The sequence below is a fragment of the Hippopotamus amphibius genome, chromosome 7 (genome assembly GCF_030028045.1).
Source record: "Hippopotamus amphibius kiboko isolate mHipAmp2 chromosome 7, mHipAmp2.hap2, whole genome shotgun sequence".
In the NCBI taxonomy this organism is placed as follows: domain Eukaryota; kingdom Metazoa; phylum Chordata; class Mammalia; order Artiodactyla; family Hippopotamidae; genus Hippopotamus; species Hippopotamus amphibius.
The window spans coordinates 37437182-37464246 of NC_080192.1; the positions used below are offsets into that span (position 1 = coordinate 37437182).

General features: G+C 36.5%; 1 protein-coding gene across 3 annotated transcripts in view; it reads left to right on the top strand.

The window, feature by feature from the left end:
• The window catches only part of PPFIA2 (PTPRF interacting protein alpha 2), a 451253-nt gene that overhangs the window by 419098 nt on the left and 5090 nt on the right, over positions 1 to 27065 (top strand). For 2 of the 3 annotated variants that reach the window (XM_057741285.1, XM_057741284.1), the window contains exons 23-28: positions 2598 to 2660; positions 3888 to 3917; positions 5452 to 5645; positions 9334 to 9431; positions 24216 to 24391; positions 25275 to 25343. In XM_057741285.1, the coding sequence (XP_057597268.1) occupies positions 2598 to 2660; positions 3888 to 3917; positions 5452 to 5645; positions 9334 to 9431; positions 24216 to 24391; positions 25275 to 25343 (630 nt within the window). The remainder of the gene's footprint in view (positions 1 to 2597; positions 2661 to 3887; positions 3918 to 5451; positions 5646 to 9333; positions 9432 to 24215; positions 24392 to 25274; positions 25344 to 27065) is intronic. The other variant, XM_057741283.1, reaches the window with a different exon arrangement.

Consider the following 27065-nt stretch of genomic DNA (forward strand, 5'->3'; position numbering starts at 1 on the left):
TCCAGATAGTTAAAATTTTAGAAGTTATTTGCTAGACTCAAATGGTATCTCACACACACACACACACACACACACACACACACACACACGTCTACTGGTTTGCATTCTCCAGCTCAAATACTGGGGATTGCAGTGTGAACTGCCAAGGGCAGTGAGTAAATGATTTTCAGTGGCTCTCAGAAAACCACAGCCAAATTATATGATACTTATCCTCTATGCTTTTCCAAGCTATTTTTTGTACTCTGTTTATCCTTGGACCCAAGGCACCAGTGTCCTTTGGTTACTCAAAGTGTCCCCACTCTAGCTATTCTCTAAGATGTGCTCTTTGCTAAAACACTTATGCTCTAAAGCACCCTTTTATGACTTACCTAGCTGAAAGTTCCATCCTTTAAGCTAGTGGTAAAAATAAATAAATCTGAATAATTGACTTATTACACATGGGCTTGCTTGTAAAATAAACTTGTTAAAACCTCAACTAATACCTAATTGATTGGGTTGTTTAGAAGTCATTTTATCGGTTAACTTTACAAGACTTTAGAGCAAGTAGTGCTCCCCAAAAGTACAACTGCAGAGCACAAGTGAACAGCTAACTTAACAACTTCAGAAAGTTTGGCAACTGTATTTTAGAAAATTGCCCTGGATTTATGCTCATTTTGCATGTAAAGATACAGATAAAGCCATAGCTTCCAGAATCCTACTCACCCCAGAATATGGTGATAGACTGGCAAATATAGACTTTAACCTGTGAAAGAGATTATATATGTATATATTCCAGTATGAAACAATACTGGTCAAGTTTCTTATAGAAGGAGGGAGATCTTCGTTGTTTGGATTCACAGTCAAGGTCAGATCTTTAGAAATCATTGTAAAATAATCTGACTTAAATGAATTTCCTCCCAGGGAATCTTCACTGAAGCCCACGTTGAACAAACAGTACAGCCACTCCGGCAAAGCACTGTCGTCACGGGGTGTAAAGAGAATGTGACAGATGAGTGTAAAATTCTTTTCAGCGTAGTACATGTCTCAGAAAGGCAGTAAAAGCAATTTCTTTCAAATGATTTAATGATTCATATATTCATGTACAACTTTCTATGTGTAATGAGCACCATTCCTAGAAGCTGGGGATAGAAGGGAGGGGCTTTTAATGACATGGATGGCTGCTGTATTCTAAATATGTTTTACAGTTTTGTACAGTTTTATCTTTTAGGAAAAAATTCATATATCCTCTGAATTCCAAAATGGTAGGAGAATGAGAATTCTATACACATATATGATGCTTATCCTTTGAGATTTTTTAAGCCCTTATAATTTACTTATAACTATAAATACTTACTACTCAACTCTGTTTTGTTACTCAACCATATATATGAGTAATTCTCTTATACATGAGATTTATCTTATGTCAGATTATATTCATCAATTTAGTTTGCATGTAGTTACTTTAAAAATTATATTAAATTACATAATTTATAATAGAAGATAAGTCAACATGTTACTATGCATTGGTAGAAAAGGCAAAAGAGATTTACGGTGATAACATGTCAGGGTATCAACTTTGCTGCTTTCAATTTTTTAAAACTAGACCCCTTCCAAAACAAGTAGCAAGCAATACATAAGATTAAATTCCACTGTAACTATAGAATTGATGTACTTGGACAATGTTGCAGTGTTCATAAGGATTTCCCAGTGAAATTGTGGAATTTGATGGGAAGTTATTTCCAGTGATCTGTATGTTACTAAGTGGACTTTGGTCTAGAAATTGTGTGTATTAATAATTCATTGTATAAAACAAATACCATGGGTTGTTTTATTTAGAAGGCAAATGAGACTTCATAATAGAATAGTGCCTGCTAGAGGGAAAATTTCCTTTTACATTATGTTCTTCTCTAGAATAGTGAAGGATACTGCTGAAAAATTAGGAAGCCTAGGTTTTGTGACTTCTGACAGTGTTTAGTTGAAAAATGCCTATTATTAACTCCAAAATAGCATTTCTCTTCTTTTTTTCTCTATAAGGATATAGGAAAACAACATATTTACTGAACTATAGAAAGGAAGAGGTCATTTGCGAAAAGCTGATATTGGTTTCCAGACAGGTTATGATAGTGCTTTCAGCTTTGTATTGACAACCAGTTTTCTCTTTCCAAGGACATTGAAGAATCAAAATTTTGTGAACAAAATATTGGTAATAACACAATAAAATACATGTGCCTTTGTTTACTGAAGAAAAAAATAAAAATATTCTTCTACCGATTAAATTTATTCAGTTCTCCATGATTACAAAAAGATGGGTCCAATAGCTGCATACCTTTGAAATGCAAATTTTGATTAAGCCTTTTTCCTGATTAATAATTACAGAAGTATCATTTTAAATCTATTCCGTGTGAGCTTCACAGCATGCCTCTTTCTGTTTAATCTTTTAAAGTAGAAGAAAAAGGCAGCTTTGAGAAACCAGCAATGCTGTCTCTCACTCATGCTATAGAAGCAAGAGCACACTCGTGTTACTGTGGTACCATTAACTTACAGTGGTGCTGCCTTTCTTCTTTACCACTGCTTCCCTCCCATGGATCCCACTGCTTCCCTCTGGGCCTCCTCACTAGCCTTCAGGCAACGTTTGGGTGACCCATGAAGAAATGGAAAATCTTGCCGCTCCAGCAAAAACGGTTAGTCTTTACAGCTTTGTCGAACATGAAGAAAAGTTATTTTGCTGCTATTTGGATGGAAAAGCTGTTTTGTTTATGATAGATCAGAGTAATGGAGTATGCTTACATAGTGATATGCAATGATAACTAACATTTTTCATAATGGTTTTATTTCACTGCATTTAGACATTTTTAAATGAAGCCATACTAGATTGTCATAATGTGGTTAATATAAGAGTTTGTAGTCTGCAAATAATAATCAAGAATTTAATGACACATTTAAGTAACAAGTATCACTTAAAATTGAGCATATTCACAGGTAATGCATGTTACCAAACCTGATTAAATGTGTAATAGAATGTGTAGATTGAATACTCATTTTAAAATAATTATTTAGTTTCTTGTACTTTACCATCTCAGATATGGAGCTTTCTCCTCCCACCCCAAGCAAAGTGTTCACTTAGAACTAAAAGCACAGGCTTAAAGAAATTCATGGTGACTCACTGTCATTGTCAGCTTTTAAAAGTGTATTACATATAGTCATTTCTCATTTAAAGTAACAAAGTTGGGCATGCCATGCATTTTATTATGATCAACTTATTTTTAATTTAATGTCCTTTTAATTTTATTCCTGTTTGAAAATTTGATTATCTGGTTTATGATGAATAAAAACGCCAATGTTGTGTACTAATTACATTTTTAGTTTAGTTTGTTATGCTTGGTCTGTTCTTGTTTAGTTTTGTTTGTTGTTGGTTGTTGTGGAAATCCATTTGATTATCAGAAAGTCTTGTTAGAGGGATGCAGTTACTTTGTCCACTCCATTAATTTACTTTATATAAGATTTCTCTATCATATGTATGTATACATATTTGTGTATTGTATATTTGTATGTATATAATCAGAAAGTTTTATTGTAACTTATCACATTTGGAAAATCCCACACTTTTAAGAATTAAAAAAGGTTTGGAATGACCAGATCAAATGTATCATGAAAATTCTATATGTCGCATGTGTGTGTATTTAATTAGAATAAATTAGAAACTGTGTAGGTGCCTTTGTAGTTGCCCTGGAACTGCTATATTGATTACTGTGGATCTGAATAAGGATCTGTGTATTTATTTGTCTGTGTCTTAATTAACATTTTTAATAACAAAACAATTTTGTTTCTACTAGAAAAAATTTACTGTATTAATTTGAGATTAATGTATATTTATCTGCTTTATTAATTATTTCCTGCTGCTAACACAGAAAGAATCTGAGGAAGGAAGCTGGGCCCAGGTAGGAAATTCATATGCTTTAAAACAACATCATTTAGTAGGCTATGAGGATGTAAAGTAAGAAAATTGTATGTCATAATGTTATACATCTTCACTTAGCTTAAGACTGGACTAATCCTGTATTTGACTTTATTATGTTTAATACTATATAGGTCTTTTAAAGTCACCATATTTTGCAAAGAAGATGATTATCATTTTATACCTGGCCTCTTTTGAAAGGAAAATTTCCTTTCTCCCTTAAAAGAATGGACTATAACTTAAGTTTCTTGAAAATCACCCGTGAGTATATTTAATCAGGAACCCTTTATGTTGGATGTAATAGGGGAGGAGAGATTTACAAAGTTTATTTGGAATCACCTATGCTTTAAAGTATAATGGAAAGTGTGTGAGAAATGAAGTTGGAGGGACATGGATTAGCCGTGCAAATTATACATCAGAAGTCACTCCCATTTACTGAGACGGGCTATGAGCCAAGCATCTGTACTTTGAACAAACATATATGCTTGCAAGGAAGCTGTTCCTTTCTCAACATTTCCACGTGTTAAAGATTTAAGGTGTGTTATAGGTCATGTGATCCAAACTTTGTAGGAAAAATTTTTGTAGTTTTTCCTAGGACCTACATTTAAACATTTAGTAAATTAGGGCTGCATTAGGTTTTTATTTTGGTAAGAATTTCATTTTTTTCACACACAAAATAAGGGGAACACCTAGATTTTCATTAGAAATATGTTATAACTGTGAATTTGTTGTTTGATAAGGAAGTAAACAAAAAACATTGTCAATAGAGAGTAATAGTTCTTTTTAAAAATTGCTTTTGGTTTTCGTTTTGGCTTTTATGAACAGTAGTTGGTAAGATCAGTTCATATTGTTATATTAGAGAATTAGATTATGTCTTACTTTTTTATCATGCTTTGCTTCTTTAAATACAGAGTCTATATTGATATCTACAAAAGACCGATTGCATCAATTTTTATAGAATATTGGCTGCATGCTTCACTAGATAACAACAGTGGCCACATAAAGCTTCAGCATTCTGTCTCCCTGGCCTTGTGGCTCCTTTCTTTAATCATTTACTGAAGTTTCTATTTTCACATCAAGGTTTGGCATTACACCAGGGCAATGGTAATAGTAGCACTGAAGAGAAGGAAATGGTGCCATATTGGCTGACAGATAAAAAAAAAAATAAGTTAAATTAAATAAATCTATCCATACAAAGAAAGGATCTTTAAGCTCAGCATTTGTATTATATCATTCATTTGAGCTTTTGAATTAAAAATGCATAGTTGTACAAAATGTAATTCCTTTTGAGAAAACAAAGTGAACATAATAATTCTCTTTAGGTAAGGACCTTGATACATGTACCCAGAGTTCCACTTTGTACCAAAATAAATCAAATACTTAGAGGCTAAATATTATTTCCACTTTGTTTCAATACATCATAGAAATTAAGTATCAATTATAATGATAGCTCATATCCTCCAATTACCATCTCATTTTATTGGCTAAGAAACTTGACTGCTATAAAACAATTCTAGTGTCCGGTTTTTCTACAGACCCTGGCATATGGAGATATGAACCACGAGTGGATTGGAAATGAATGGCTTCCCAGCCTGGGGTTACCTCAGTACAGAAGTTATTTTATGGAATGCTTGGTAGATGCAAGAATGTTAGATCACCTAACAAAAAAAGATCTCCGTGTCCATTTAAAAATGGTGGATAGTTTCCATCGGTACGTTTTTTCCAAAAAGTAATTAAAGTAAAACAATGAATATTTGTATACATAACTAGAACATAAAGAGATAGTTAAGAAATATAGATAGAATATGTGCTCTTCGAAACATCTGTGTACGTCTACTTGGCAAAATTTATTTATGCAACAAATTGCAGGGACTATCTAATGTAGAGCTGGGTACATATTGCATGCCCAAAGTTTATGGAACTAGACAGTACAAAATTCTAATACAGTGTAGACCTTTCTTCCCCTGTATCTTTAGGAAATTTCATGTTTGTGATTTGTATCTATATATGTTTTTGTATTAGGAAATTATTTATTAAGAATAAAATCATCAGTTTCAACTATAGATATATGTAGTTATAAATTACATAACTTAGGGATATACTAGAAAAAATATTGAGAAGGAATTCTCCTCTGAAGAACATTTTTGTATAAACCTTTTAGTGCTTTTGCTTATTTGTACATTAGTTTTCAGGAAAAAAATACTGAATGCATTATGAGACATTGGTAAGAACACAGGTAAATGAAATGTAGATGAAAATTAGTTTTAAAGTTGTTTATCATCTAGGGGGTAAAAAAAGGGTTGTTATAATAGCATCTCATAAATGTTATTTGTAGCCTGATCTCTTTGTAGGTTATCTGCAAAATTGTCAGTTGTATTATGATTATTTTACATACAGTTAATTATTATAATAAATTAATAAATATAAAGCTAGACAATTTGGGAAACTATTTACTCACATCCTGTCCAACATTTAATTAGTGACTGAAATTAAAATGGTATACAAATTGTATATGTTAATGACTAAAGTTAGGATAAGGAGATAATAATTGAGATTCTTCAGTCAAATTTATCAAAATGTTTTGAATCAATACAGTTGTTTGACACTGTTGGATTAAATTTAGTAGAGATAAATATTACATCATTTTTAAAAACCATTAAAATGCTGGATGGGGAATTCATGATTTAAAAGCAGTTCAAGTGAGGGACTTCCCTGGTGGTCCAGTGGTTAAGACTCCGTGCTGCCGATACAGGGGGCCCAGGTTCAATCCCTGGTCAAGGAACTAGATCCCACATGCTGCAACTAACAGGCAACTAAAAGATCCCGCCTGCTGCAACTAAGACCCAATGCAGCCAAATAAATAAATATTTAAAAAAAAAAAGTTCAAGTGAAAAAGATATGTGATTTACAGTTGACACAAAAACCTCCGTTCTGGTTAGTGGCTTGACAGGGCATATTTAGATTGTTTACTGGCAGGCACAATAGAAGTCCTACTATATGGTGAGATGACAATAAGAAGCTGTATTAATTCATGGACATTAAATTGTTATTAATAAAGTGGTGCAAATCTTAGAGAAAAGAAGGAATTAAAGAAATTTAGGTTGTATAAGGTAGGACTTTAGATATATTTGCTTATGTTTTAATATTATGTGATAGAGTAATATTTGCTCTCTTGAACGTGTACTTTTCTCATAATAGATAATAGGCATATATATCTATAATAGGTATAGATAATAGGGTGAGTGGTTTATGCTCAATAGAAAAACCAACTTTGTATCACTCTCAGTTGCTCTGTAGTACACACATTGGGTGGTAGTGAGTTCCCTGTCACGGAAAGTTTAGGCCCTCAAATTTTGTGTGTGGTTGCAATAGACTTTGGAATATTAGAATTTTTGAGGACACACTTGTGCCTGTTTTCTATTCTTCACTGGGTCAACTTTTAATTGCTTTATTATTATAGTAGAAATGATTTTTTAAAAAATAAAAATTACTCAAATGGCAGGGTTCTTGTTTGTTCTAGGAAATGCACAAGCTTCATCTTTGTGTTATGCGTACCTCTGACTTAAAGCAAGAAATACTTTACTGTATGTGGCATCCCATTGCCTTTACAGCCCAGTTTTCCATCTGACAGACACTGTTGTAACAATATATATCCTTTTTATAGCACAATTGTACGTTATGTATAAAAACTTGGCAGAAATAAAGCAAGACCCAGTGGTTTAACCTCAAGATGGCTAATGTCTATGATGGTTTTTACATCAGTAGTATCTGGTATTCCACTGAATGAGTTTGCTTAGGCTACTATGACAAAATAACATAGACAGGTGGCTTAAACAACAGAAATTTATTTTCTCAAAGTTCTGGAATCTGGAAAACAAAGATCAAGTTGTCAGCATTATTGCTTTCTTCTCCTGGGCGTTCAGATAGCTGCCTTTTCACTGTGTCCTTACGTGGTCTTTCCTGTGTGTGTGTACTTCCCAGGTTTCTCTGTGTGTCCAAATTTTCTCTTATAAGGACACCAGTCATACTGGATTAAGGCCTACCCTGATGACCTGATTTTAACTTAATTACCTCTTTAAAGACCCAGTCTCCAATCACAGTCACATTCTGAAGTACTGGGGGTTAGGGCTTCATTGTAAGAATTTAGGGAGACACAATTTATCCCATAACAGCAATTAATGCAGATTTCTTTCTATTTTCCTCTGATTCTGAAGTATTTGAACTCAGCATTGTTCTTATTAAAATGCAGGGTTTAGAAATGCATCCAGCACTTAGGAGTAGCCTGGCCAGTGTGTATGCCTAAATTTGTCTATAATTCTAAACAATTAAGAAATCACTAATATTCAGTGCTCTTTATTCTTGAGGCCTGGAGATTCTTTTTACCTATTATACTCTTCCACATCCTTTATATATAATATCAGTAAGTCTTCTTTCTTCTCTCTGAACATCCCTGGTTTCTGGATTTTCTTTTTGTGCTTTATTTTGACAGCATTACTTCCTCAACTAATTTCCCTGTCCCCTAGAATTACCAATTTTCCCCAGCTCCTGTGTTGTGACCAGATTATTCTTTCTTAAACCAAAAGCTTTTATTGTCATTTTTTTCCTCCTGTGAAAATTGTCCAATAATTTTTATCACCTTGACGTGTTCCACACTTACTCTGAATGCAAACTTGACTTAATGTAACCCCATTCTCCATGTGAAATTATATCCCTCCTAACTTTCCAGCACAGATCTTCAACTCTGGACAGTGGATCTATCGCCACACATTTCACATTTCATTGGCAATCCTATGTTCATGGTACTCTGTATCCTTTAATAATCCTCTCTCTGTCTGATCTTTTAAGGATCAGTCAGTTTTCTGCTCTTCCACAATATCCTTTGCACACCGAGTTTCAATATCTGCTGACTTGTTCCTTTCACATACTTCTGTATCACTTAGAGTTTGTGGCTATTCATTTTGGTATTTGGTTATGTATGTTATTGCTTGACTCATTCATGTTTTTATATTATTTTTCTCATAAGCTTAACAGAAGAGTATCCATTTCTTATAAATTCCTTCTTGTCTCCATAATAGTGACTCTTTTCAAATTAGTACAATGTTCATTTGTCTTCAGACAATGTTGAAATAGCCGGAAAAGAAAGGCATGTGGGTGAACAACATCATCCAAGGTTATTTTTAAGACTATGGTTATTTTATTTAGAAAATACTTTTTTTTACTCTTTGGAAACCTGTGTGCTCAGAATAACTATAATTTTAGTTCTCTTTGATTCTAAAGGATTTAATTACAAATGTAATTTATTATCCTGTTGCCCGAAGAAGTAGTGCATAGTGTTGACTATGCTTCATCATCTACTGAGTAAACTAACTGTGTTTTCTCCTTTTTAAAAAAAATAACAGAACAAGTTTACAATATGGAATTATGTGCTTAAAAAGGTTGAATTATGACAGAAAAGAACTAGAAAGAAGACGAGAAGCAAGCCAACATGAAATAAAAGGTAATATGTCTTTCTTTCATATCAAATGCCCTTTTTTCTGGGATTTTTAGCTTTCACCTTTATGAACTTAAAATGCTGTATGCATTACAATTGTCATTAAGTACTGTAAGTATTTAGCTAGAAGAGTGTCATCATCATTTCTTTTTCATTATTTTTCTGATTAAAACTCAGAAAAGGATATCATCACTTTATAAGATAGATATCCCATTTGGGGGATATTCTCAATTTTCTGAATAGAGATTTATTCCTCTGAACCTATTCGTTATACATTCTGTTTATCCTAAAGATGCCTCCACCTAGATATTTTTGTCAAACTTTTAATAGAACACTCTCATTATAATTCAGAGAAACATGGTATATAATTTATTTATAGCAGTTCATCCTTGGTTTGTATCATTTGAATTTTACTTCAGTGCCCAGGAATTTTATTTTTGTAATAGAGTTATTGAAATTCTACAGGGATTTTTGTATAGAAGCTACAGAGGGATATTTCTCCTATAAATGAGACTAGTCCACTAATAATTTTAGCTAGGAATGATTTTAGAAACATTACTAACTGCTGCAACTATCATTTGTACAAAACAATAAGACACTCCTGATAACAGACATGAGAAAAGTACTGTATTTAGTAATTGACCTTTTATTTTTTTTAAGCTCTTTATTGGAATATAATTGCTTTACACTCGTGTACCAGCTTTTGAGGTACACCAAAGTGAATCAGCTGTAATTAGACATATATCCCCATATCCTCTCCCTCCCGCGACCCCCTCCCACCCACACTGTCCTGGCCCTCTAAAGCATCACCCATCATTGAGTTGATCTCCATTTGTTATACAGAAACTTCCCACTAGCTATCTATTTTAAATTTGGTAGTGTATCTATGTCTATGCCCTCTCTGACTTCATCCCAGCTTCCCCTTTGCCCCACACCCCAACCCTGTGTCCTCCAGTACATTCTCTACATCTGCATCTTTATTCTTGCCCTGTCACTGGGTTCATCAGTACCATTTTTTAGATTCCATATATATGAGTTAGCATATGGTATTTGTTTTTCTCTTTCTGACTTAATTCACTCTGTATGATAGTCTCTGGGTCTATCCACCTCATTACATATAGCTCCACCTCATCCCTTTTTATGGCTGAGTAATATTCCATTGTATATATGTGTCACATCTTCTTTATCCATTCATTTGTTGATGGACATTTCGGTTGCTTCCATGTCCTGGCTATTGTAAATAGTGCTGCAATAAACATTACGGTACATGTTTCTTTTTGGATTATGGTTTTCTCAGGATATATGTCCAGTAGTGGGATTACTGGATCATATGGTAGTTCTATTTTTAGTTTTTTAAAGAAACTCCAAACTGTTTTCCATAGTGGCTGTACCAGCTTACATTCCCACCAACAGAGCAGGAGAGTTCCCTTTTCTCCACACCCTCTCCAACATTTGTTGTTTCTAGATTTTTTGGTGATGGCCATTCTGACTGGTGTGAGGTGATACCTCATTGTGGCTTTGACTTGCATTTCTCTAATAATTAGTGATGTTGAGCATCTTTTCATGTGTTTGTTGGCCATCTGTAGGTCTTCCTTGGAGAAATGTCTATTTACACATTTGTGGATTGGGTTATTTGCTTTTTTGATATTAAGCTGCATGAGCTGCTTGTATATTTTGGAGATTAATCCTTTGTCCATTGCTTCATTGGCAGGTATTGTCTCCCATTCTGAGGGTTGTCTTCTTGTCTTGTTTATGGTTTCTTTCGCTGTGCAAAAGCTTTTAAGTTTCATGAGGTCCCATTTGTTTATTCTTGATTTTATTTCCATGATTCTAGGAGGTGGGTCAAAAAGGATCTTGCTTTGATGAATGTCATAGTGTTCTGCCTATGTTTTCTTCTAGGAGTTTGATAGTGTCTGGCTTTACATTTAGGTCTGTAATCCATTTTGAATTTATTTTTGTGTATGGTGTTAGGGAGTGTTCTAATTTCATTCTTTTACATGTTGCTGTCCAATTTTCCCAGCACCACTTATTGAAGAAGCTGTCTTTTTTCCATTGTATATTTGTGCCTCCTTTGTCAAAGATAAGGTGCCCATATGTGTGTGGGTTTACCTCTGGGTTCTCTATTCTGTTCCATTGATCTTCCTTTCTATTTTTGTGCCAGTACCATACTGTCTTGATCACTGTGGCCTTGTAGTATAGTCTGAAGTCAAGAAGCCTAATTCCACCACTCCATCTTTCCTTCTCAAGATTGCTTTGGCTATTCAGGGTCTTTTGCGTTTCCATACAAATCGTAAGATTTCTTGCTCTAGTTCTGTGAAAAATGCCATTGGTAATTTGATAGGGATTGTGTTGAATCAGTAAATTGCTTTTGGTAGGATAGTCATTTTCACAATATTGATTCTTCCAATCCAAGAACATGTTATGTCCCTCCATCTGTTTGTATCGTCTTTAATTTCTTTCATTAGTGTCTTATAGCTTTCTGCATACAGGTCTTTTGCCTCCTTAGGCAGGTTTATTCCTAGGTATTTTATTCTTTTTGTTGCAATGGTAAATGGGAGAGTTTCCTTAATTTCTCTTTCTGCTTTTTTGTTGTTAGTGTATAGGAATGCAAGAGATTTCTGCGCATTAATTTTGTATCCTGCTACTTTACTAAATTCATCCATTAGTGCTAACAGTCTTCTGGTAGAGTCTTTAGGGTTTTCTATGTATAATATCATGTCATTTTAAAGAGTGACAATTTTACTTCTTCTTTTCCAATTTGGATTCCTTTTATTTCATTTTCTTCTCTGATTGCTGTGGCTAACACTTCCAAAACTATGTTGAATAATAATGGCGTGAGTGGACACCCTTGTCTTGTTCCTGTTCTTAGAGGGAATTCTTCCAGTTTTTCCCCATTGAGAACGATGTTGGCTTTTGGTTTCTCATATATGACTTTTATTATGTTGAGGTAATTTCCTTCTATGCCCATTTTCTGGAGAGTTTTTATCATAAATGGATGTTGAACTTTGTCAAAAGCTTTTTCTGCATCTATTGAGATGATCATATGGTTTTTATCCTTCATTTTGTTGATATGAGGTATCACATTGATTGATTTACGTATATTGAAGAATCCTTGCATCCCAGGGATAAACCCCACTTGATCGTGGTGTATGATCTTTTTAATGTGCTGTTGGATTCTGTTAGCTAGTATTTTGTTGAGGATTTTTGCATCTATATTCTTCGGTGATATTGGCCTATAATTTTCTTTTCTTGTAACATCTTTACCTGGTTTTGGCATCAGGGTGATGGTGGCCTCGTAGAATGTGTTTGGAAGTGTTCCTCCTTCTGCTATATTTTGGAAGAGTTTGAGAAGGATAGGTGTTAGCTCTTCTCTAAATGTTTGATAGAATTCACCTGTGAAGCCATCTGGCCCTGGGTTTTTGTTTGTTGGGAGATTTTTAATCACAGTCTCAATTTCCGTACTTGTGATTGGTCTGTTCATATTTTCTGTTTCTTCCTCATTCAGTCTTGGAAGATTGAAATTTTCTAAGAATTTATCCATTTCTTCCAGGTTATCCAGTTTATTGGCATATAGTTGCTTGTAGTAGTCTCTCATGATCTTTTGTATTTCTGGGGTGTCAGTTGCTACTTCTCCTTTCTCATTTCTGTCTGTTGATTTTCATCTTCTCCCTTTTCTTCCTGATAAGTCTGGCTAATGGTTTATCAATTTTGTTTATCTTCTCAAAGAACCAGCTTTTAGTTTTATTGATCTTTGCTATTGTTTCCTTCATTTCTTTTTCATTTATTTCTGATCTGATCTTTATGATTTCTTTCCTTCTGCTCACTTTGGGGTTTTTTGTTCTTCTTTCTCTAATTGTTTTAGGTGTAAGGTTAGGTTGTTTATTTGATAGTTTTCTTGTTTCTTGAGGTGGGACTGTAACTTCCCTCTTAGAACTGGCTTTGCTGCATCCCATAGGTTTTGGGTTGTTGTGTTTTCATTGTCATTTGTTTCTAGGTTTTTTTTTGATTTCCTCTTTGATTTCTTCAGTGATTTCTTGGTTGTTTAATAGCATATTATTTAGTCTCCATGTGTTTGTATTTTTTTACAGTTTTTTTCAGGTAATTGATATCTAGTTTCATGCCATTGTGGTCAGAGAAAATGCTTAATACAATTTCAATTTTCTTGAATTTACCAGCACCTGGTTTGTGACCCAAGATGTGATCTATCCTGGAGAATGTTCTGTGTGCACTTGAGAAGAAAGTGTATTCTGTAGGTTTTGAATGGATATCAATTAAGTAGAGATGGTCTAATGTGTCATTTAAAGCTTATGTGTCCTTATTTATTTTCTGTTTGGATGATCTGTCCATTGATGTAAGTGGGGCGTTAAAGTCTCCTACTATTATTGTGTTAAGGTCGATTTTCCCTTTTATGGATGTTAGGATTTGCCTTATGTATTGAGGTGCTCCTATGCTGGGTGCATAGATATTTACAATTGTTGTATCTTCTTCTTGGATGTATCCCTTGATCATTATATAATGTCCTTCCTTGTCTCTTGTATTAGTCTTTACTTTAAAGTCTAATTTGTCTGATATGAGTATTGCTATTCCAGCTTTCTTTTGACTTCCATTTACATGGAATATCTTTTTCCATCCTCTTACTTTCAGTCTATATGTGTCCCTTGGTCTGAAGCAGGTTTCTTGTAGACAGCATATGTAAGGGTCTTGTGTTTGTATCCATTCAGCCAGTCTGTGTCTTTTAGTTGGAGCATTTAATCCATTTACATTTAAAGTGATTATTGACATATATGTTCCTATTACCATTTTCTTAATTGTTTTGGGTTTGTTTTTGTAGGTCTTTTCCTTCCCCTGTGTTTCTTGCTTAGAAAAGTTCCTTTAGCAGTTGTTGTAAGGCTGGTTTGGTGGTGCTGAATTCTCTTAACTTTTGCTTGTCTGTAAAGCTTTTGATTTCTCCATCAAATCTGAATGAGATTCTTGCTGGGTAGAGTATTCTTGGCTGTAGGTTTTTCTCTTTCAGGACTTTCAGTATATCCTGCCACTCCCTTCTGGCCTGCAGAGTTTCTGCAGAAAGATCAGCTGTTATCCTTATGGGTTTTCCCTTATATGTTATTTCTTGCTTTTCTCTTGCTGCTTTTAATATTATTTCTTTGTGTTTAATTTTTGTTAGTTTGATTAATGTGTGCCTCAGTGTATTTCTCCTTGGGTTTATTCTGTATGGGACTCTCTGTGCTTCTTGGACTTGATTAATTATTTTCTTTCCCATGTTGGGGAAGTTTTCCACTACAACCTCTTCAAATATTTTCTCAGACCCTTTCTTTTTTTCTTCTTCTTCTGGGATGCCTATGATTCGAATGTTGGTGCGCTTAATGTTGTCACCAAGGTCTCTGAGACTGTCTTCCATTCTTTTTATTCTTTTTTATTTTTCCTGCTCTGTTGCAGTTATTTCCCCCATTCTATCTTCCAGCTCACTTATTTGTTCTTCTGCCTCGTTATTCGGCTGTTTATACCATCTAGAGTATTTTTAATTTTGGTTATTTTGTTGTCTATTACTGCTTCTTTGCTCTTTAGTTCTTCTGAGTCCTTATTAACTGTTTCTTGTGTTTTCTGTATTTTGTTATTGAGAGTTTGGATCATCTTTACTATCATTACTCTGAATTCTTTTTCAGGCAATTTTCCTATTTCCTCTTCATTTATTTGGTCTTGTTTATTGTTACCTTGTTTCCTTCACCTGTGACATATTTTTTAGTCATCTCATTTTCCCCCCACTTTGGATGGGCAGGGTTGTTTTCCTGTCCCACTGGGTGTTTAACCTGAGGTTTCAAGCACTGGAGTTTGTAGGCTGTTGAGTATAGCTGCGTCTTGTTGTTGAGGTGAGAACCTCTGGGAGACCTCACTCTGATGAATATTCCCTGGGAACTGGGTTTTGCTGTTAGTCCAAAGTTTTGGACTCAGAGCTCCCACCTCAGGAGCCTAGGCCTGACCCCGAGCTTTTGAATCAAGTTCCCACAAGCTGTATGGAGCAGGAAAATGAAAAAAACTAAAAAAAAGTAATAATAAGTAGGAGAACAACAGAACAGTAGCAAGATAAAAAATACGATAAGAGTAGGAAACTAACAGATGTGTTAGAAAAAAATTTTTTAAAAAACAGATGGAGCAACAACTGGAAGGTAATACAACTGCAACAGCCAAAGTGAGGAGGTGGGAAGAAAAAAGAAAGAAAAGAAAAAGAAAAAAAAAAAGCCAGAAAAGGCCTTGGCTGTGGAGGTGGGGCTTAGACAAGGGCCAGCGGGGAGTGGGGTGGTTAGGCAATGGGCAGGGCCTATGCTTAGATAAGGGCCTGGGGGTGGTGGGGAATGAGGCTTAGGCCCAATGAGGCAGAGGGGCCCAGGAACGCCTCTGGTCCTGGGGGCAAAGGATCAGGTCCAGGTACCCAGCAGGCTCCCTGGGCCTGAGTTGGTGGGAGAAATGCTAGGCACCCCTAGTCCTCCAATCTCGGAGGGTCCCTCCCCCTTGGGTTCTCTTCTTCCTCACCCCCTCCCACCTATTCCCCTAGGACCCTCACAGCTGCAGGGGGTACTGGAAGGCAGGAGACCAGACTCTGACACCCAACAGGCTTCCTAGGGCCAGCTGGGCTAGGGTAATGCCTGTGGCACTTCCCTGGATCTCCCAGCGTCATAGACTCCCTGTCTGCCTCTCTTCCTCTCCCCCGCTCCCCACTCTCCTGGGTCCCAAGCAGCTGGAGGGGGCTCTGGAGTGTGAAAGACCAGGTCTGTGAGCTTAGCAGGCTTGCCAGGGCTAGTGGGCAGGGGAAATACCTTCCCCACCTCCCTTGATCCTCCAGTCCCAGCAGGCCCCCTCCCCTGCCCGCCTCTCCTCTTCTCCCCTGCTTTCCTTCTACACCCCTAGGACCAGTGAGACCTAGAGGGGCCCCTGGAGGACCGAAGACCAGGTCTGGGGGCACCACAGGCCTCCCAGTACCAAGTAGGTAGGGAGATTTCCTGCTGTGTCTCCCCTGATTCTCCGGTCCTGCAAGGTTCCCCCCACCACTGTCTGCCTCTCTTCCTCTTCCCCTCTCCTCCTTCCTTCCCATGCCTGTACAACCCACTCAGCCAGAGAGGGCCCCAGAGACTGAGGGACCAGATTCGGGAGCCCAGCAGGCCTGCCGGGCCCAAGTGGGCAGGGGAAAGGTCCTCCGCACCTCTCCTGGTCCTCTGATCCTGGAACGTCCCACCACCAGTCTGCCTCTTTTTCCCTTCCCCTGCCACGCTCCCACGCCCCCGGGACCAATGCCCCTAGGACCAACATGTCTCAGAGGGGACCCTGGAGAGTTGGAGACCAGGCCCCAGAGCCCAGCAGGCTTCCTGGGCCAGTGGGCAACATAAATGTCTTCCACTCCTCCCCCGATCCTCTGATCCCAGAGGATCCCTCCGCGCTTCCACCTCTCTTCTTCTCCCCCCCCCCCCACTTCCCTCCTGTACTCCTACGACCAATGGCCTGGAGGGGCCTTGGAAGGTGGAGGGCCCGCACTGAAGAAATATCCAGCGGCACCTCCCCTATGCTTCTGACCTGGAGAAATCCCTTCCCACCCCCACCATCTGCCTCTCTCCCTTCCCTGTCCCCCTCCCCACCACAGCCCCAGGACCCACGTGCTGGAGGGGGCCCCAGAGAATGAAGGACCAGGCCCAGGAGCCCAGTTGGCCTCCCTGGCCACGAGGACAGGCTAAACACCCTCTAACCTCCCCATCCCCCGATTTCAAACCCCCACCCCCACCAGTCCACCTCTCCACCTCCTCGCCCTCCTCCCTCCCTCCCTCCCACACCCCCCAGGACCCAGACAGCCCGGAGGGGGCCTTGGAGAGTGGAGGACCCTGCTGAAGAGCCCAGCAGGCTCCCAGGCCCGGGAGCTCAGCAGGCCTCCTGGCCTCCTGGGCAGGAGAAACCCAGTTGCAGTTTCCAGATCTCCCCAGCCCCCAAGGGTCTCTCCAGGCGGGAACCTCCCCCCTTAGCCAGCCACCCGCCAGGGGCGCTGGTCCCATCTGGCTTCCCCTTCCCCACCCCCCTGACTTCCCCAAGGTCCTACCCAGTTGCTCCGGGGTTCCTCCCATCTTCTTGGGCCTTGGGTCCCCCGCCGGCCTCTGGCAACTGATCCGTTTTGGGGGCGACGCGCTTTCCACGTCTTCCCATGCCGCCATCTTGACTCCGCCCCCCAGTAACTGACCTTTTAAATGTTGAGAATTACCTTAATATACAGGAGAAAGAATTGTTTAAAAGGGAGATGTTAGACTTTATACTTGTTAGAGACCACTTTATTTTTATTAATGTTGTTGGAAAATTTAATGATTAGGTATAAGATATAAGTATCTACAGAACTTTTTTGGGCAAAAGTCATAAGTCCTTTTATGTCTATTTATACTTTTTAATGGAAAAAAGCCTCAAATTTTTTGAAGAAAATTTTGAGTAAAGCAAAATAAACTCCTTATAATTTATATTTCTGTTTGCTATTACCCAGAAGTTGATATATGGACGCATTTCATCAAATTAAATAAGTGTTTGTACATTAATTGTTCAAAGCTAATCATGAGTCTCTTTCTTGTCATCTTCACTGCCTTTAGGGCTTACTTTAGATGTGAAAATAGTGTATATTACGTTACCCTTCCTTCCCATCTTAAAGTTTAGCACTGTTTTCTTCTTTCAGATTACCTATCTTAGACTTGTGTAATTTTCATTTGTGATAAACATTGTCAGAAATCACTTTTATCTTTGGCAGTTCTTGGACAGTACATTAGTTATAATGGAATGGGTTTGAATGCCTGTGAAGATGATTGATTAAAAATATTTTTCTATATATGGTTCATTGGAGAGTAGACAGACACACAATGGATTTCTTGTAACACTTCATTTGACTCATTACTGAGGAGCAAGAAAGTGTTCTTCCATTATCAAAATTGAGTTATTTGATTTCACTTTATTTTGGGGACCCAGGAAATTGCAAGTTGTTTTTAGAGCACTGCTATTCAGTTGAATTGAAATTTAGAAACTAATTGACCAAAGAAAGACACCAAAAGGAAGTCTGTGCTTGACCTAACAAAAGATATTTTAGCACACAATAGATTTTACCCCGTGGGATACCTCTTTCTGGTTTTCTTTTTGAAGTATTTTTTCCAATTAGATTTTATTGTGCTTGGTCTCACCACACGGAATGCTTCATATATAGACAGACGATTTGGCACTACATCAAATATTGTATTAGCATTTGGCAGTTGCTAGTTAGAGCGTAGCTCTGAGAAAAGCCTCCGTGATTCACTATGATTATACACAGACAACTCCATGTGTGATGTAGCTGTGAGTGAGATCATAAATAGCCCGTTTCCTATAACGCATCTGATGACATTTACAGCAGTAACCCTTGACTGTGACTAGGGGGTCTCTGTTATTATCTGAAGTGTTAATTAACCTTGACCTTAATAAACAGTTTTCTGAAGTGAGGAGACCATGTGAATATCAAGAATCTACAAGCATTTAATTTGTTGCTAGGAAACAGTCAACACTGATCTTTAGCCATTTATTGTTTAGGTCAGGAGGATCCTTACAAAGCTTTAAAATCGGAGCATAAATTTTGCTTGGAAACAGATTTATAGAAAGGGATCTGATTTACAAAATGAAAAAAAAATGATGTTGTTCCAAAGAAGAGAATTTGGTATTAGTGTCTTATTTACCTTTACCTTACAAATAAATGGATTATTTTATATTTATTATTTCATAAATAACTACGGGTATGGTAATGGAATTTTTATAGACATATATTTATAGAAATATGGTAACTACATAATATGTCGTAGACTATCAAAATATAAACCCAGCTCTAGAAAAGAACAAACACTTCCTATTTGCGAATCCATTTAGTGTAAAGAAAACTGGAAATTTTTGTTGGACTGTTGTCCCATTAGTTTTTTTAAGTGTTGCACTTAGTAAAAATAATAGGAGAACTGTTACTGCCATACAAGCATACCTGCCCAACTTTTGAAGTGCAAGTGTGGTATAACTGGTAGTTAGGACTCATCAGTTGCTATCAGCAGCAGCTGATTAATGTAACCAAAATATAACACCAACCAACTTACATCCTGTTTTCTGAGGTCTAACACCTCTATTGGAAAAAGCTAATGAACACTGAGAGGAAAACCTGTACTTTAGGACTGACCCAAGGAGACCCAGTGAGTATGTATAATATAAAATTTCCATAGATAGTAAAGATTATTACCTAAGTCCTTTGCTTTGCTTTGTTTGAAGACATGGGGAAAGAAAGAGCTGATACTCTGAGGGAGACAATAAACATCCTACTTCCTGAACACATTCATTCTGCTTTGGCTGGAGCAGGATATAGGAATGCAATTGTGGAAAGTGGGCGTTGTGAGTCTTTCCTCACGTGTTTCTTATTAAACCAAATCCAAAGAGAGACTTAGGGCCTTTCTTTTGAAATAAGATTGTTCAAGCCACAATAGGAGTTAAGTAGAGGTACCCGAGGTGTATATACCTTCCAGATTAGTATGCAAATGCTTTACCATCACCATGGATTGGTAAAGACAAAAAGAGTACAAACTAATCTGAGGAATTTCCACTTCTGACTATCATGGAATACATTAAATCAGACCAATCTTCAACCAAGAACAAGTAGAAAAACTAGATCAAGCAATAAACAGCTATTTGAAGGCAGCAGAAAGAAACTAAGACACCCAAGCCTTGAGAGGCCCTGATTTTGGGAAAAAAAGAAATGTGTTGAGAGGTAAGCCTGTCATTCTCTGCTGCTTTTCCCTGTCTTACAGAGCAGTGGGGGGAACATTGTAAGTGAAAGGTGCCAAAGCTGCCGGGCCTTGAAGAACCGAGAATCTGGAGAAAGAGGAAATAAGTAAGCCTGACGCTTTATGCAAAGTTCCTCTTGAGACATTTTTCAGTCATAAAGTCAGAATTCAACTTCAAAAAATTATATATAAGTTAGACATGTCAAATAATGGGGCGAAATAAGGAAAACCAAGAGGAAAAAAACAGAAAATAGAAATACATCCACAAGTGACTCTGAATGATTTTTTTTTTCAGACATGGACTTTAAGACAATTGTGATTAGTGCATTAAGAAAATAGGTGACAGGGCTTCCCTGGTAGCACAGTGGTTAAGAATCTGCCTGCCAATGCAGGGGACACGGGTTTGAGCCCTGGTCCAGGAGGATCCCACATGCCACGGAGCAACTAAGCCTGTGCGCCAAACTACTGAGCCTGTGTTCTAGAGCCCGCGAGCCACAACTAATGAGCCCATGCTCCAGAACTACTGAAGCCTGCATACCTAGAGCCTGTGCGCCGCAACAAGAGAAGCCACCGCAATGAGAAGCCCGTGCACCGCAATGAAGAGTAGCCCCCACTCACCACACCTACAGAAAGCCTACGTGCAGCAACAAAGACACAATGCAGCCAATAAATAAAATAAATAAATAAATTGTTTTTAAAAATTAAAAGAAAGAAAATAGGTGACAAAACGGAAAATTTTTAATAAATACCTAGAATCAATATGTTAAGAAATGATCAAATGGAAATTTTAAGAAGCAGAAAGTTTAAACTGAAACTAATAATGAAATAAAAGATAGACAAGTTGAAAATATCTGGCCTGAAACATGAAACAAAAGGATGCGTGATGCAAAACAGATCATTGGAGAAATTGGACATAGGGAGGAGTCTAGGATTGGTGTAATTGGAATCCCAGAGAGAGAGGTAAGAGAGAATGAGGAAGAAGCAATAGTTGAAAAGATACCGGTGGATATTTTTTAAAAAAATGAATGGAAACAACAAGCCACAGATTCAAGACACTTAATGAATGCCAAGCAAGACTGAAAAGAAAAGGGCAGGAAGAACACATCCAGGCTAGTAAAGCTGCCGAAAACAATGACCAAAAGACAAAACAAAATAAAACAACAACAATTTAGAATCTTCCAGAGCAGACTCCACAGTACTTTCAAAGTAGCAATACTTGAGCTGACTCCACAACTGAAATAACACCAGAGGGAAATGGAATGACATCCTTAAAATGCTGATTGAAACTAACATCTTAACCTAAAACTCTATAACTGTATGTCCATCAATATTAAAGATAGAGTTAATATATTTCATACAAATAAAATCTGAGAGAAAACATCACCAGAAAATCCAAGGAGAAAAGAGAATAAGAAGATAGAGGAATATTGAAAATATTGAAAAATTGAAATGGACAAATATTTCTTATACATGACACAAAAATCATTAACTCTAAAGGAAGATTGATAAACTGAAATTCATTAAAAGTAAGCACTTAGAGTCACTGAAAGACAGAATTAGAAGAGTGAGTTTCAGAGTTGGAAAAGCTGTTTGCAATACATATCTAACAAAAGACTCATATCTAGAATATCTATAGAACTCTTAGAAATGAATGAAAAAAGGACATGTGTTTAAAAAATGAGCAAAAGATACATAGGAACTTCATAAAAGAGGATTTCCAAATGGCCAGTAAATAGATACGAAATTGCTGAACAAGTAGCTGTTAGGGAGTTACAGATCAGAAGGAAAATGAGATACCAAGGTATAGTTTGCTCCCGCTGTTGTAACAAAGTACCACACATTGGGAGGTTTCAACAACAGAAATGTATTATCTCACAGTTCTGAGACTAGATTAAAGTGTCAGCAGGGTTGGTTTCTTCTGAGGGTTGTGAGGAAAAATCAGTTCCATGCCTCTTCCCCACCTCCTGGTGGTTTACTGGCAATCGTGGCGTTCTTCAGTTTATAGAAGCATCACCTTGATCTCTGCTTTCATCTTCACATGGTGTTCTCCCTGTGTGCATATCTTATTTCCAAATTTCCCCTTTTAAGAAGAAAACCAGTCATACTGAATTAGGACTCAACCTAATAACCTCATTTTAACTCCATTACTCCTTTAAAGACCATATCTCCAAATAAGAACTTCAACATATGAATGGGCAGAGGGGGGAGAGAGGGGCAATTCAACTCAAAACAACACAACATTGCCATAATGACTAAAAACAAATAAAAAAAAAAACAAGTGAAAAATACAAAATACAGGTAAAGATGCAGATTTTCATGCACTGCTACTGGGGGTTTTAAATTGTGAGAGTAGTATTTATTCAGCAATATATACTAACATTAAAGGTATGTATAAAACATGACTCACCAATTCTATTCCTTGCTATTTACTCAACAGCCATATGCATATATACAGTAAACAGCAAAATATGTAAATAAGAATATTCAAAGCAGCACTATTCTCAACAATGCACAGTAGAATCCACCCGAATTTCCATCAAGAGTAGAATGGATAAATTGTGGCATAATTGCACAATGGAATACTAAATAGCAATGAAAGTAAACAAGCTGCTGCTGCCATAGTATTGGTGAACCCTTTATTGAGTGAATGATATAAACACAAAAGTACATATTGTATAACTTCATTTATAAAAGGCTAAAAAATCAGGCAAAACTAATCTGCAGTGAGAATGGGGAGAGGATAGTAACTGACCAAGGACATGAGGGCACCTCTGTGGTACTGAGGTATCATTTTATTGCTTTAATGTTATACAAAAGAAAACCTAAATTAGTTATAAATGAATGCATTAGGACAAATTAGTAATGCTTTTGAAAAACAATATATAAATACACTCCCCCTACCACACACACAAAGAAGAAAATAACACTAAGATTTTTGCAGATAATTTAAATTGGGGAAATAAACAGTTGAAGTTGAAGGATATTTCTCAAAGTATTCTTCATACATTTGCTGGATAAGGTATAAATTTCATTCTGAAAGAAAGAAAAATAACTGAAAAACTTACTTTTACTGTACTAGGAAATTATGGCCTTCATTTCCCTTTCTACAGGATTAGAGAAAAGTTTTAATTTTTTTCTCATTTCCCCTTAAGTTCCTTAAAATTCTTTCTTTTCAATGGAACATTCTGGTCCTTCTGACTATTTTGCTGGTTTTTATGTAGTATTATGTCAACTCATGAGAAGAAATGGAAAAAAAAGATAAAATATACTTTGATGTGTTTTGGTCTAAAAAAGATGTATATGACATTTTTCTCTAAAGCTTTTAGTTTTATAAAATAAAATTCAAAGTGTTTTGTACCAGTAAAAGGCACTAAAATACAACTTATCACTTGAGAGTGGTTGATTTTTGGATTAGTATGTAATTGAGAGATAATGGATTAACAAAATAGTAGGGTAAGTATCAAAATGTTGAGTGCTTGTTCTCTTACTGTTCCATTCTCTGACTTATTGCTTCATATGGAAAAAAAAAGTTTCTTCTAGACTATACACAATATTTAGGTAATAGTTTAAAAAACACTCTGGTGAAGAACCATTTTTATATTCTCATCTTGCTTTCTTGACTGAAGAGCTATAAAAGGACACAATTAAGAAATGTCCCCATCTGGTGGTAAAAGCACTGAACTTCAGGCAGACCTCTAGAGCTCCAGAATGAAAACAAACTCTTTGAGACATTATGTTCCATGTGATGCACATGCTCTCATTTCAAAGATAACAAACACTCTGAAAATGACAGTTTTTTTTCTGGGCTGAAATTAGAAAGGGTTAGTTATTAGAATGGTAAATATTTGTAACACTAGGGGGCCTGATGCATTAGGCAGTGGATAAATAAGTCAGAGTAAATGCTGACTTTGGCCTATGCCTGTGGCTCATTTCAGCCGGCCGTTTTTATTTACTATGCAAAATACTGGAGCCTAAAATGATGCACCTCTTTTTCTAGATGTGCTGGTGTGGAGCAATGATCGAGTTATTCGCTGGATACAAGCAATTGGACTTCGAGAATATGCAAATAATATTCTTGAAAGTGGTGTGCATGGCTCACTTATAGCCCTGGATGAGAACTTTGACTACAGCAGCTTAGCTTTATTACTACAGATTCCAACACAGAACACCCAGGCAAGCCCCTTTGTGCTGTAGTTGTGCTATGTCCTAGTTTACGTAAGGACAAAGTAAACTTTTAGGGGAAAAATAAAGTTGACTGTGTGTTCATGATTCCTAATGGGAGTTAGCTCAACCTTTGAAATATGTCACTGGGACTTTAATTTCAAGCTTCTGGATTTCTAGCCAAAACAAAATCATAAAATTAAGCAGGAAGGGATTTAGAAGTTATATGGTCCAACCTCCCCCCTGAATGCCAGATTCCCCCAAACAATATCCCTGACAGATGGCCTTTAGTCTCTGCCTCTCTGAGGGGCAGTCATTTCTATTTACATGTCTGAATTATACAGACACCCAGCTCTGGGTATGCCATTGATTCCCAAGTCTGGATAATTATTTGAATCACTGGAGTTCCTTAAAAATTTAAAATAAAACGTGTAAATCTACATCACAAACCTAAGAAATCAGATATCAAGAGATAGGGCACAGGAACCCTAATCATTTAAAGTTTCCCCAAATGATGCTCATGGGCCAGGTTTGAGAACTACCTGCATAGACTTGATAAAAATGTGGCAGTCTAACTTTACTTTTTATTTCTTTTTTATATATTTCAAAGTTTACATAAAATATTCAATTGGAATAAAGTAACAAAGTGAGGTCAAACCGCTTCACTTCAGGCATTTATGTGAGTCTGTGTCTACTGTCCACAGACTAAAGCAAGCTTCCCTTCCTGTGTTTATAGTAAAAATTTACAATGGCTTATAAATGTGGAGGATGAAAAAAATAAGACCCCTGTAAATAAAACAGGGTATTGGAATGTTTTTTCAGGCAAATATAATCGCTATGATTTTTCAAATAAAATGTGACTTCAGTGATGGTAACTGTAATTTGATGTCAACAGGCAAGGCAGATTCTCGAAAGGGAATACAATAACCTCCTGGCTCTGGGAACTGAACGGCGACTGGATGAAGTAAGTCCTTGTCTGTCATTCAAAAGGGACCTGAGACAGTACAAGTAAAATGGCTTTCAAGCACTAGTGCTCAAAATTAATCAGATGCTTATGGATAGAATCTAGAATTTTCCCCACTATTATTCTTAAATATTTAATTTTATTACTTGTTTGATTTGCAAAAGAACTTTATGAATTCATAGACATTATCATATCAGCAGTTAGAAACACTAAGAAGTAATTCAAAATCAGACATTTTTCATGAGCTGTGACAGCAAAATAATGTTGAACAACTTTTTTTAAGTATAGGTAATGATAACACTAGACCCGATAAATTCAGCTTTTTAATAAAGAATGTGCTTATTCCTTAAATATCAGTATATCTTCACAGAGGATTTTAGGATATTAAAGGGAAGAGAAAACTTGCTTTCAATAAATGGGAAGCTTTTGATTATTTTAGATATCAATATTGTGTTTTCCTTAAGAACATATGAGTAACATTTTAACCGTCCTAAGAATTGAAAGCTATATTGAGTGTAAGAATCTCTACACACAGTGTATTCATGTTTACATGATTTGGAAAATAGTAAACACGCATGTAAGTAGGCTCCTGAGATGAAGGAATACAAGGAACGTTAGCACACTCTGCATTGGTAAACTGTGAATTTTAATAGCCCTTCTGAAGTGTTCAAGGATCTTTCTGGAAGAAATGGAGAGGAAATCTGAGTATGAAGTGGAAAATACAGAGATGTAAAATTCTGTGTGGCAAAATGCAGGTGTTTCTTGGCTGTAAAGAAACACTGATTAACATAGTTTTGCGAATGAACCTAGCAATTCCTAAAATGAGACAATAATTCCACATTCAAATGGGCCGGGCAGGTGATCTTGGTTTTATAAAACCCAAACTGTCCTTTGTGGAGGAAGTTACACAGATAAGCTCTGGAGTCTTGACCTCTGCTAACTTCCTATAAATTCATACTCCTGTCCAATCAGGATAATGATTAATATTTTAAAAACCAGTTAATATTTAACTGATTTTAATTTTATAACTTGTTTGATAATCTTTTCAATCCTTATTCTTTTTTAAAATTTTGTATTGAAGTATAGTTAATTTACAATGTTGTGGTAGTTTCTGGTGTACACAAAGTGATTCAGTTCTATATATATATGTATATATATATGTATGTGTATATATAAACGCATATATGTACACACACACATATATATACATATATTTTCTTTTTCATATTGTTTTCCATTATGGTTTATTACAGGATATTGAATATAGTTTCGTGTGCTATACAGTAGGACCTTGTTATTTATGTATTTTACACATACTGCTTTTAGTTTGTATTCTTAATTGTTGAATCAAAAAGATAGTTTGCATAAACCCCTACACACTTTTAAATACAATTATTCTCCTTACTTAAAAGCTGGGAACATAATTTTATTAAAGATCTGTCACAGTGTTAGGTTCTAAAATGCAGACTGACCTGAAGTAGAGGTCCAGTCAGAGACACAAGTCTGTGTGGGTTCTAGTGTTGCTTCTGTAAGGTAATGAACAAGCTGAAAGGCCTACATGGGAACATGACTATCTGCCTTTAAAATATGCTGCCTCTTTTTATGATTAAAAAAGCAGATGATTTTATCATTCAAACCCTCTCATCTCTTTTGTCTTAGTTTTTTGTTTGTTTCTTTGCTTTTGGTTTTGTTTTTTGAGTATGAACAAAAATATATAAACAA